Source organism: Ursus arctos, unplaced genomic scaffold, assembly GCF_023065955.2.
Source record: "Ursus arctos isolate Adak ecotype North America unplaced genomic scaffold, UrsArc2.0 scaffold_7, whole genome shotgun sequence".
Taxonomy (NCBI): Eukaryota; Metazoa; Chordata; class Mammalia; order Carnivora; family Ursidae; genus Ursus; species Ursus arctos.
The window spans coordinates 67717119-67730321 of record NW_026623089.1 but is presented as its reverse complement, the minus strand read 5'-3'; the positions used below and the strand labels follow the sequence as shown (position 1 = coordinate 67730321).

At 45.1% G+C, this 13203-nt stretch overlaps 1 protein-coding gene across 2 annotated transcripts in view; it reads right to left on the bottom strand.

Annotated features, from left to right (window-relative positions):
- Nucleotides 1-2489: 2489 nt before the first annotated feature.
- Nucleotides 2490-13203, bottom strand: part of DISC1 (DISC1 scaffold protein) — a 373181-nt gene continuing 362467 nt past the window's right edge. The window contains exon 14 of one of the 2 annotated variants that reach the window (XR_008957969.1): nucleotides 2490-2848. Coding sequence is in view for 1 of the 2 variants with exons in the window: in XM_026504170.4 (XP_026359955.3) it covers nucleotides 10372-10511 (140 nt within the window). In the remaining variant the exon portion in view is untranslated. Of the gene's footprint in view, nucleotides 2849-6020; nucleotides 10512-13203 lie in introns of those variants that run through there. The other variant, XM_026504170.4, reaches the window with a different exon arrangement.

Genomic DNA, 13203 nt, shown 5'->3' with positions numbered 1-13203 from the left:
GAAAGTCTTTCAGTAGCTTGAGAAAATCCTTTCCTTCCTCCACGGGACAGAGGGATCTCTTTATGATTGAGAAAAAACATCATGGTAAAGTGAGCCGTATTCTCTTGATAATATAACAGAGTGAAAAATAAGAACTAAGCAGGTTGAGAAAGAGTCTAGTAATCTTCTTAGTGGCTGTGATTTCAGATTTGCCAAAACCATCACAAATGAAAAAATGATTTAACAAGAAAGAGGTTTTTTGTTCTTTTTTTAAAGATTTTATTTATTTATTTGAGAGAGAGAGAGAGAGCCAATGAGAGAGGGAACACAAGCAGGGGGAGTGGGAGAGGAAAAAGCAGGATTCCAGCGGAGCAGGGAGCCTGATGAGGGGCTCGATCCCAGAACGCTGGGATCATGCCCTGAGCTGAAGGCAGATGCTTAATGACTGAGCCACCCAGGCGCCCCTAACAAGAAAGAGGTTTAACAAGAAAGGCAGAATGGGGATGGGGGCGGGGCGGGGAGAGCAAGGAAAGGGCTCTCTCTTGGCCCCTATGCCACCCAGCTGAGACACTTGGAATGACTCAGGAGGGGACTCTAATCACCCTGGGGCACTTGGCTCAGGTCAATCCTTCCGCTGTCCTGTCCCTGTCTGCCTTTAGAATTCTTCCCTGGACGCCTGACATAGCCTAGATGCCTCTACGCTGCCCTGCCCCGCAGCTCGCTGCTTGCCAGGGGGGCACAAACACAAAAGTACACCAACCACCACAACACAATTTCACTGGGATTTGGGGGACTGGCTGAAACTCTCCCTCACAGGCGAGACATGCCGGTGGGGCATCTGTCTTGGTGTGGGAAAGGATGCAGGGTCTTCCTAGCATAAAATATCCAGATGCCCTTCCTGAGTTCAAGCTTCGCAGAGTTAAGCGTCTCCCTGGCAATCGCCAGCTCCCGGGGCCAGGAAGAGACGCCTTTGCGCACTTGCCCTTAAAAGTCAAAACCGCACTTAACGAGACACCACTTGGCCCATGCTGCCGGTGTTTCTGAATTTGGCTGCAAAGCAATACATCAGAGATTGTCGTCTGAACGTTGTGTGGTCCAGGCCACCGCACAAAGGGCTTTTGAATTTTCCTTTTTTCTCATAGGCTGCAACGTGTCGTTTGCCTTCCCCTGGCTTCGTGTGTACGTTACTGCCTCTCCCCGTATTTGTAAGAGTGCACGGTTTTACTCTCACCTTCATTTTCTGACATGTCTTCCTCGTACCACGAGTGCCTTTGCCCAGAGTGTTCATTATCAACTCCTCTCCGGTTCTCTGGTTCCTCGGGCAAGCAGTGCTTATTCATTCTACTTGTAAAGGACGGAACTCTCTGGGCCCACACAAAGCATCAGACGCTTCCATCCTGGTGAAGAGAGACTGGGGCGTGGGGCTTTTATTGCCTGATCAGCTTCCAGAAAAGCCGAGCAAAGTCTCCGTGCCCAGTGTCCCCAGCTGTGCGGCTGTTACAGATGTTACCGTCCTGCTGAGAGCCGGAGCCCCCCCACCAACACGGAGCTGAACGCTGGCTTCGATGTTAGTAAATGAAGAGGGTGCTTGAGAATCACAGGGTAGTTCACCCCGGAGCTCTCAAGTAATCAGAAACTGCCACTGTTCCTTTCCCCTCTAAAGAGGAAATGCAAATAAAGGAAGTAAGAAAACGAGGTTGAAATCATAAAAGCACCAAGTGGGAAGTATTGGTGAAAATGAGGACAAGAGGCCATTGATGTTGGGCAGAGGTAAAAGAGACCAGGGAATCAAGGGGCCTGGTATTGAACCATGCCTTTGGGAAGGAGACCCAACTCTGGGGAAACCTCCAGGGGCCCAGGATCTGTATTCTCATGGGTCTCAGGGGTGAAGCGTGAGAGATGGGTGGGGAGCCAGGCTGGGGAGGGAGTGCACTGGCTAAAATCACCCAAAGCCAAGCTCAGGTGGACACGCGATGCTGCATAGTGGGGGGAGGATGCTTTAGCAGAAACGCTTTGGCGGGCTGAGTAGATGAAGTAAAAGTTATCCAAAGCACCTTCTGGTTCAACATTTCATGTTCTCCTGAGCGTGGGAGAGCACCATGGGAGTGGGGGGCACTGTGGGGAGGGAGGGCGGCTAGCGCCACAAATCGGAGATACTCTTTTTTCACAGTAACAACCACCCACCTGAAGCCCAGTACATCCCAGGATGTGCTTTTAGGATGGGAACAGTGGTCTGGACTGGGTGGTGTTCTCCCTTCGGTTCCTTCTGCTCATTCCCCATGCTAGAAATTCTCCTCAGTTTTAAACGCCCATATGGGTTACTTTACTTTTGAAACGTCTTGGCACGGGCATGGACCAACGGGAGCGGTATGGGAAAGGGGCAATGACATACAGCTGCAGACAGAGTCAACACTGCTCATTTTATTTTATGTTTAATTTTTTAAATTTAAATTTGATTAATTCACACATAGTGTATTCTTTGTTTCAGAGGTAGAGGTCAGTGATTCATCAGTCTTATATAATGAGCACTGGGTATTATGTAACACTGCTCATTTTAAAGGGTGGGAATTGTCCAATTGCAATCTGCCGGATGCGGTTATTACGGACACAGTTATTACGGACACATTCCTGATGAGAGGGAACGCCGCAAAATCTATTAAGCTGATCAACACCGGGTTGGGAATTCCCAGGACTAGCTGCTTGCAGGGCCGTTTATCATCCTGAGTTCACTCCCCAGTGCAAACTTCATTTCAAGTATGGAACTCGTTCTTACCGTTTTCTTGTCTCCTCACTCCTGGGAATTTTTCCTATGGGCATCATTCCAAGGCAAAGAAAAGCTATATGCATGAAAATGTCCTTGCAACTTTATCTGTAACAGCAAAATATTGTAAAGATTTAATGCCCAGTTACACAAGAATATCTAAGTTATGGTAGACCGATGTGAAGGACTATTATACAGCAATAAATACAATGATTATAATGATTATGTAGCAAAATGGGAAATAGCATAATAGTAAACATAAAAAGCGGAATAAAAAATATGCTGGCTATAGTTTGGGAAATGTGTTTTTTATGGACGTGGATTAGAAAAATGAAGATAATGGGTTATGTATGAATCTTTTAAAATAATTTCTTCTATAAGTTGTTTTTACAAATAAAAATCGTATAGGAAACAGAAAATAATAAATAACTGTTGTTCAGTATTAGCTGAGCTGGTATCGAGTGTCTGTGTGTGTCTGAGCGTGCATGTTGTGCGGAGTCTAATCACTTATTTACGCAGATTGAAAACCAAGGATCCTACGAATCAACACTCAACCCATTTTCAATACTTGCTGGATGATTCCCGCTAACGTTTCTAACCCTGTAGTTGTGAATTCATCCGATAATAGGAAGAACAATTATTGTAGTAGGAGTTAAATAAGTGTTTCTGGAGTGAGTGAATACATACGCGCTGAGAGGAGTGATAGACACGAGCTTTGTTTCTAGCAGATGCTTTTCAGACTCTTGGAAAAGGGAGCTGTAGGGTCAAGAGGTTCTTTTGTGTTATTGGAATAATGAGGGGAAGTAAAGATATTCTCCAGACTGTCCTTCACTCTGGGGTCTGTCATAGCTTCCTTTCTCCAGTATGAATGGGTTTGATACCCAAAAGCTTACCTATTTAAACAAACCCTGACCATGTGAGCAGGTTCCCCTAAGGGACGACAGGGGACGGATGTGACTGTGTTTCCCCACTCCTCATTCGGTGCACACAACCAGCCCACGGGCTCTTTGGTCCAGCATTCAGAGGAAGGAGGCTTTACCGAACTCCCTAACCCAGGATGAGAACTGGGGTCCCAGATGGGGTAGGAAATTTGTACTAAACCACTGACCATAGATAGTTGTTCAAGAAAGTGCCAAAGTAAGATTCATCTCTTGTCTTTAAAATGACAATAATTACAGTGATCATGGCAACTACTTTCCTTCCAGTCATCTGATCATATATGTCATAGTTGTCTTCTTATCACCAGTATGTGTCACACGTCTTCCCAGCACGTGTGGTGGGTGCCAAACAGGGGATGACTCTTGCATCAGCGTCAGGGAGACCTGGGCCTGTGTGCCCTGTGCTCCCTGAGGGCCTGCGCTCAGTCGCCATGATTTACGGTTTTTTTCTTAAAGAAATTATTTTATTTTTCAAATAAGTAAATAGAACCATGTGGTACAAAATTTAAAAAAACAGCAGTATACAAGATAAGCTGTTTCCTCGCCCTCCCTTTCCCAAGTCGCCTGGGTCCCTTTCCAGGGATATTTCTGCAGATACAAGCATATGCACATAGAAAGATATTTGGGGGCGCCTGGATGGCTCAGTGAGTTAAGCATCTAACTCTTGATTTTGGCTCAGGTCATGATCTCAGGGTCATGGGATCGAGCCCCTAGTCGGGCTCTGTGCTCAATGGGGAGTCTACTTGTCCCTCTGCCCCTCCCCCCCCACTCATACTCTCTCTGTCTCTCTCTGTCTCTCTCTCTTTCTCTCTCTCTCTCAAATAAATAAAATCTTTAAAAAAAAGAGAGAGTTGTGTTTTTCTTAGCAACTTCAAAGCATTCCATAGTGCAGATTTAACTTAATTTATTTAAACAGTTTACTATTGATTCAAAATTAGGTTGTTTCTCATTGTGGCTCTCACACACCGTGGTTCTGTTAAAAAATAAACTTAGGCGCATTAAAACATTTTAAGAGTTTGAGCAAAAATCAGTTCAAATCAAGCAGCCCCAGAATGGACATGGTAAGTAGATGGGATCTCTGGGAGAGACTTTTATAGAAAAAAGGCAGGGGTGCCTGGGTGGCTCAGTCGGTTAAACACCAGACTTGATTTCAGCTCAAGTCAGGATCTTCAGGGTCATGACATCGAGCCCCCTTGATTCCTGCAAGCCCCACACTGGGCATGGAGCCTGCTTAAGATTCTCTCTCTCCTTCTCCCTCCATCCCTCCTCCCCTTCCTCTCTAAAAAAAAAAAAGGAAAGATGGAAACGTAGCTTAAAGGCTAGTTTCATGATTGGTTGTCCTCAGGTTCAATGTCGTAACCTTGAAGCGTTTTCAGGCCTAGATTTTGGTCTATTCATGTCGCCTCCATGGCACCCGGGCCACATCAGTCTAATGGCCTCTTTGCTTTATCGATTTAACAATGTAATACATTCTGCACAGGTGTAAACATGTCTGAAGCCCAAGTACCTAGAGGAGGAACCGCTAGAAGGCATGCAGCATAGTGGATATTGGGCGTATCTAGACCTCTGCGACTCAGTCAAGATCAGATAATATTGATGCACTAATTTACAGAGATTTGACCATTTCTGGTAACTTCCTACCCAAAAGCTTAATGTGCCTGTGTATTCAGTTCTTCTCTTGTGTCCTTCATCTTCGTATTTCCTTCATCTAAGACTTACACATTTCTTATTTAATTTTATTCCTAGCTGTTTTCCCTTTTTTTTTTTGCTTTTAAAAATGTAGTCTTTTCTTCATACTTTATCTTCTGATTGTTGTTTGTATATGCAAAGCCCGTTGATTTTGATGTGTTCATAGTGTAAAAACGTTTCTGTGAATTCTCTTAGGTTTTCCAGCTTACAAGTACATCACTTGTAAAAACAAATGTTGTGGTGCGCCTGGGTGGCTCAGTCGGTGAAGCTAAGCGGCTGCCCTCAGCTCAGGTCCTGATTTCAGGGTCCTGGGACTGAGCCCCACATCAGGCTCCTGCTCAGCAGGGAGTCTGCTTCTCCCTCTCCCTCTGCCCCTCCCCCTGCTTGTGCTCTCTCTCTGTCAAATAAATAAAATCTTGAAAAAAAAAAAAAACTTCCCAGATCACACCCCTCATTTGTTTTTCTTGCCTCACCGAATTAACCAGGATCTCCAGTAAAATATTTCAAGCGGGCACCCTTGTCTTGTTCCCCACTTTAGTGGTAATATTATTTTCAATTTCCTCAATCAAGGAGTCGGAATAGAAAATTCCATTGTCTTCTGATTTGTTGAAACTGAACGTAAACTCATACACAGTTTATAGCATTGCTTTATTAGAAATGGTTTGTGTGATGTAACTGTACAATCAATCATCCTATAACAAGAAGACGAAATGGATAAATCTGATAAATTTTTCTATCATCTATACTCCAGAGGCAAAAAAAAAAAAAAATGTTAAAGGTGCTCCATGGTTTGGATATCAGCTTTAATTTCGTGTAACAAAAGTAAAATTTATGAAGCAATAAATTATATGACAAAATTCAAAGATGAGATAAGGTGAGGATATTGAAAATAAAAGTACTGAATCACTTATGCAAGAAGACATTGACTGCGGGGTGCAATGTTGATTTCTCAGAGGCATTCTGAAAAATACCAATCGAATGGGCATTTTCAAGAAAATCTGCCCATTGCCAGGCAGTAAGTGGTTGTTCCTGGAGTGGCTTTCGTGGTGGATTGGGAATGAATGGTTGGTTAGGATGGGTGGGGGGGTGGGAGGGTGGTCTGTTGAAACCTGTCCGAGCTGAGCTGGAGTTCATGGCTGCAGCACAGTGGGGCTCAGCTGGGGGCGTGGGAAGCTGAGGTTTCCCTAGCAGGATCCCCAGGGTGACCATGTGTTCTTAGGTCATCGAATAAGCTCGCTGGCTTGATGTCTCAGAAAGACCTCGAAGGCACGTTGGGAAAAGGAGTAGTTGGATGCAGCCCACCTGTGTCTGAGCCCTACTGTCACTCCACCCCTTCCCAGCTCTGGGCCTTGAGGAACGTTCATTGGTCTCCTAAGGCTCTGTTTTGTCCTTTACAGACACCTACCTCGTAAGGCTGATATGAGAATTCAGTGAGATAATGATTGTAAAGGTCTTAGGACAGTCCTAGTGCCCCCAGGTGAGCCCTTCCATGCTCCCGGGGTGGGCAGGTGGGGAAGCCAGCCTTACTACAGAGGAAGAGAGGTTTCCAGTATTACATACTCATTTGATGTGAGGGAAGATGATTTTGATCTTGAAATTTCAGGGAGCTGGAAGGCACCGGATGGCACTGACCGAGAGCACGCCCTACCTCAAGCTGGTGAAAGATGCATGGGCAGCCACTGAACGCCCGCATCTCCACACGGTAGACAGTGTCACCTGTGATTCGTCCTCTCATGGTGAAGTCAGACTCCACGTCACCATTTTCAGTCTGTACTTTGGCTTGTGGTCTTGACTATCTCCATAAAGGCTTTGATTTGTACTGGGGTTTTGTTGCTTTTAAATTCAAGGCCTGACAAAAACTGTCCTGTGGTTTGGGATACATGGTGCTGGGTCTTCCGAGGTCACAGTGGCTGAAGAGAGGACTTGTCTTGAGGAGGCTGTGTGGCCAGAGGATATGCCCTGGCCTTTAGCAGGCTTCCTGGCTGACTCTGACACCAGCGTAGCTGAGGGAGGGGTTGTAGCATTGCCTCCCCCGAGACTTAGACTTGTTCAAGCGTCTCAGTGAGAAATCAAACCCACTGCCCAACCTGAGGTACCAGAGAACTCTTATATGGGGTATACTCACAGCTCTTATTAGCTTCCAGAATGTTCAACTACATCATGACCTTACAGAAACATTCATGGTGGTGTCTGAGTAACACAAAACATTGGGTTAGTGACTGTTAAGATGTCTTGCGTCCGGGGGCCTTTTAAAAATGATGTATGTCAAAGTAGATATTCGTTCCTACTGTTACGGTCAGTCCTGACTCTTGCCAAGTTTTGCTCCATTGGAATTAACTCAAGGATTTGAGGATTCCAAGTGCCATGTGACTAGTATGAAATATTTTTCAGACATGATTATAAATAATTCACTAATTCGGTCCATTATTTAAAATCCAAGAATTCCTAGAAATTAACTATATTATTATTACAATATATTCATTATATATATTTTTTAAATGCTCAAGATAAAACCGATGAAACGCAGTCAGCAAATTCACATACTGTGCTTTTGCGTTGTTCCCTGGACCCTAGCCAGTTGCTGGCTTAAGCAGGGCATCTCTTTGAGGACAGAAGTACTGCCCAGCACGGGAGGCTTAGCAAAGCACCAGCTGCCTTTCGGAAATGACAGCGTGACTCCAGGAAATGACAAGAACTGTCCAGGGTCCACAGATCCTAATGAAGGCAGGACCATCACTATTCTTATAGGGATAAATGAGGACAGAAACAAACAAACGAACAAAACCCCATAAATCAATTAGCAGCACGAAGAGTAGCACATAGTTACTAAGCTAGACACTGTGCAAAACCTTGAGTCTGGTTATTATCACACCTAAACACATGATGGAAATCAGTATTTGGACCATGACTTCCCCAGAGACTGCAGGGCTGCACAACACAAGACTGGTGGGATATTAATAGGACTTAAATAAAATCTATGATCCATTAAACTTGAGAAGTCTGGGTTAGACACACACACACAAAAAAATCAAGTGGGTTTCTTTGCTGAGCTCCATCCCAGTCTAATATGCTAATGTGCACTGTGGCTCTCCAACCGGAAATTATAGCATGGCTTATGTCCCAAACGTACCTAACCGAGGGAGACCCGTTCGTTCCTGGAAGATCTCTCAGCGGCTGCCTTCCTCAGTGCAACTCAGGAAGCGCTGCCTAATGGCACTGAGCCTGTTTCACATCTGCCTCAGCAGGGAGGGGCCTGCAATGCCCCACATTACTGAGTATGCACTGCCCTCCTGAGTATGCATTGCCTTCCTGAGTACTGCTCTGCCCTCCTGAGTACTCACTGCCTTCATGAGTATGCACTGCCTTCCTGAGTATGCACTGCCTTCCCAAGTACTGCACTGCCCTCCTGAGTACTGCACTGCCCTCCTGAGTATGCACTGCCTTCCTGAGTATGCACTGCCTTCCCGAGTATGCACTGCCTTCCTGAGTACTGTTCTGCCTTTCTGAGTACTGCTCTGCCTTCCTGAGTACTGCTCTGCCTTCCTCAGTACTGCTCTGCCTTCCTCAGTACTGCTCTGCCTTCCTCAGTACTGCTCTGCCTTCCTGAGTACTGCTCTGCCCTCCTGAGTACTGCTCTGCCTTCCTGAGTACTGCTCTGCCCTCCTGAGTACTGGACTGCCTTCCTCAGTACTGCTCTGCCCTCCTGAGTACTGCTCTGCCCTCCTGAGTACTGCTCTGCCTTCGTGAGTACTGCACTGCCTTCCTCAGTACTGCTCTGCCCTCCTGAGTATGCACTGCCTTCCTGAGTACTGCACTGCCTTCCTGAGTACTGCTCTGCCCTCCTGAGTATGCACTGCCTTCCTGAGTACTGCTCTGCCTTCCTGAGTACTGCTCTGCCTTCCTCAGTACTGCTCTGCCCTCCTGAGTACTGCTCTGCCCTCCTGAGTACTGCTCTGCCTTCGTGAGTACTGCACTGCCTTCCTCAGTACTGCACTGCCCTCCTGAGTATGCACTGCCTTCCTGAGTACTGCTCTGCCTTCCTGAGTACTGCACTGGCTTCCTGAGTATGCACTGCCTTCCTGAGTACTATACCGCCTTGCTGAGTGCTTCTCTGTCTTACACAGTATGCACTGCCTTCCCGAGTGTGCGCTCTCTTACTGAGTACCGCACTGTACTGAATGAAGGTTTCCACACCCGTGTCCTGTCTGGTACTGAGTGAAAACAGGTTAGGGAGGAAAAGAGGAGAGGCCCAGAAATTTAAACTTGTCATATGGTCGTATGATCCCTTTCTGCCCCTGCTCCCTTCCTGCTGTCATTGTGGGCAAATTCCAGGGTGTCCTGGAAACACCAATGACCCTTTCAGTAGAAATAGGAGCTGCTCTAATAGGACAACCAAAAGACTGCACCTCGTGTTACTTTAAAGAAATGTCTTTCGGAATTTTTCATATGCATTCTTCTGAGATTGTAGTGAATCATAGGAGAAGGTGAAAAGCTGTTAATTCCAGACCCTGGGGTTAATTAGCTCCCTTAGATCATGCGCCTGTAGGAAAGTATAACAGGTATGGTGAAAGAGACTTACGGTTAGTTTCCTCTTAACAGGTTCTTAAATCAGGAGATATTTTAATTGCAGCAGAAAGCAAGATGGTACAGGAAAAGAGACATTTTTCTAGCAGAATTCAACCCCAACTTCTGCCTAATGGGAGCTGAGACGAGAAGATTTTCAAGTCCTGTACAGGAAGCTCCCATGAACGACCCAGGAAAGGTGCCTCTGGGTGACCCTTGGAAGGAAATCCGGCACATCGTCCCCTCCATATTCCAACGCGCGGTCTCCCCATTCTCAGCCCCAGGAGCGCAAAGGGGGACCACCTTTCTGCGGGGAGGCCTTGGGGCCCTGTGTCCGTCATTGATTCAGGCACATTGGTTCATGCAGGGGAGGTGAGAGAGGCCTCGGGTGCATCCATATCGATGACGTGGCCGCTCACCCTCCCCCCATCCTTTCCCGCCTCAGGCCTGTGCTTCGTGGACACCAGCTGTCACACAGGAAGCTGCAGCCTCTCGCTCTCCCGCCTCCTTTGCTGGCTGGAGCTGCAGGATCATGGCCTGCAGAGTTTCCTTCACCATCTGGAGCTCCCTCTTGAGAGACTGTGCGCACATTGTTAAGGAACACACGCGAAGGTGACGGGCGGCCCCCGGCAGCCTCCGAGAGGTCTAATAAGAGCACGTGGGCCTGCTGGAAGCAGATGGGCACTGACACCTAATTGCAGTTTCAAGTTCTTCCAAATTGCAGGAATTAAATATTAATACAGATTTTACACTTCCTGTAAGAGCGATTGCCATCTTCATGAGCCCTGAGTTATTAACTATCTCAAGTAAGGTTTCAAAAAGGGAAAGAAAGAGTCACCTGGTAGACCGAGACAGATGGTCAACTGGGCCATGATAGAGGGTCAGTGGGACTGGGATTCCTGCTAAGCCCCAGACGGGGCAGCTCAACTGTGCCCGGACAGCCCAGAGGGCAGAGGGCTGGAAATCAGAGCTTCCTCAAGAATTCCAGTATTTGGGGCCACCATAGGTCTGGACTCGGAGATGTGAGGGACCATAGTCCCTGCTGGCCATGAGCCAGCCTTGTCGCCTTGTGCAAATCACCCTGAACCTCAGTTTTCTGGTGAAACAATGATTTCTAAACCCCTGTAGGTTCTAATCTGCTGTCCTGTGTTAGTATACCTCCCAGGAACTTGTAAAATAGCCATTCAGGGTACTCAAGATTTGACGGAGGGCAGGGAGCTTGCCCTTTCTGGGGTGGCTGGTTGGTTTTTCCTTAAACTGCTGGGTTCTTATTTTCCTCACCTTTAAAGTTATTTCTCACATAGAGAAAACCGTCACAGAAAACTTAGCAAATAATCATATGGAATAAATAAGACTGTCATTCTCTTTAGAAATTAGCCCTTTTCTGGGACTACATTTAACAGATGGTGTTTTCCTATCCACAGTCAGGCCCCTGTTTCCTCCTGTACCTAATAGTCAGAACAACTCAAATAGGAAGAGAGATTAAATTCTTTTAGTTTCTTAAGCAAATTAATTTCACTTCATCCAGGAGGAATGAAGGGGAAGTATGGAAATACGTCACTTAGACATCACTTAAAATACTGTTAAATCCTCACATGAGGTCAGATCACTTAAATATTCCTAGATCGGACATGGAGAAAACAGAAAGCAAGCTTTGGGGAAAGTAGCTTGCAGAGATCTTACCACTCACAGACCATCAACACTACAATGTTGTTTTATTTAAGTACAATGTCAATGCAATGTGAAGAGAAAAGGATACCCCCAGGTTATGACTGTAGAAAGCTTTCTCTTTCTTTTTTAAATAAAGAACTCCAGAGGATCCTGGGAATTATGCAAATGAACTTCTCCCAAGCAAAAATGCTGAACCACCCTGAAAAGCTTTTGGCAGCTTTTCATCTTGAAGCTTCACCAGACTTCATCATTTGTGTAATTTACATTCATTTACTAGGATGGTTCACTCCTTGCACTTGAACTTGAGGGGAATGAGGGTGGGGATCAGCGGGTGCAAGGAAAGAAAGAATCCCATATTTACCTTTTTTTTTTCCTTAAAAAAAATAAAAGGCTTCATTTTCCTCCTTTTCTCTGGACAGCTCTGCTAATCTTTAGTGAAAACACATACGACTTTATACAAGTAAAAGCATACGGGGTCCCAGACTAAGTTTGCAATTTAATCACAAAGTTACATTACATTTATAAAGAGTAAGCATAGAGCTTAAGTCGTTTATGAATCCTGACAAACTCCTGAGATGTAATTACCTTTGATCTGCAGCCTGGGACTACACTCCCCTATCCGTAATAATTATTGCTAAAAGATGACACAGGTTTTTAGAGAGAGGATTGAACCAAACTAAGATGCTTCTTAAAGAACTTGTACAATTTCTGGCCCTGGCAGAACACACTGAAAGGTTTTTAAAAAGAGACCAAGAGCGAAGCCACAAAGGAAAAAGACTAAGTTATATAATTAAAATAACACATCAGCCCTTCGTAGGACAATCTGCAAGGATACACGGCGGAATCAGAAGACAGAGTTTGAAGCAGATGATCACCAGTGATGGAAAACTGAGACATCACTTAATGTTTTCACTGTCTTACTTGGAAAATTCTCAGAAGGGATACTGCCCAATTCATGAATTGTTTAATAAAACCACTTAGATCTTCAAAAACATAAAATAAAAATAGAAAATAAAAATAAATAAAGTGCATATTCTCATACCTTCTTCCCAAGGTTAGAGTTAAAAGAAATATTTTTTTTCTCGTAAGCATATAGGGCCTTTTGTGAGGCACTAGGAGATTTAAGGTTTATTTCCCAATGCAGTGGATGTAGCAAACAGCCTAGGCTCTGTCGAAGCAGGACTAGACATCAGAAATCCTGGAAACCTCACTTAGTGAGCCTGTACAGTAATAATCATCGAAATGATTAAAACCATGTTTATATTACAACAAGTGTTGACAAGGATGTACAGAAAAAGGAATCCTTGTGCACTATTGGTGGGAATGCAAAGTGGTGCAGCCCCTGTGGAAAACAGTATGGAGCTTCCTCAAAAAACTAAAAATAGAATTAAAAATATGACCAGTAATTCTACTACTGGGCATTTACACAAAGAATATGAAAACACTAATTCGAAAAGATACATGCACCCCTGTATTTATTGCATCATTATTTACAACAGACAAATTAGGGAAGCAGCCCAAGTGTCCCTTGATAGATGAATGGACAAAGAAAAAATGGTGTATATATACACACACACACACACACACACATATATACACATA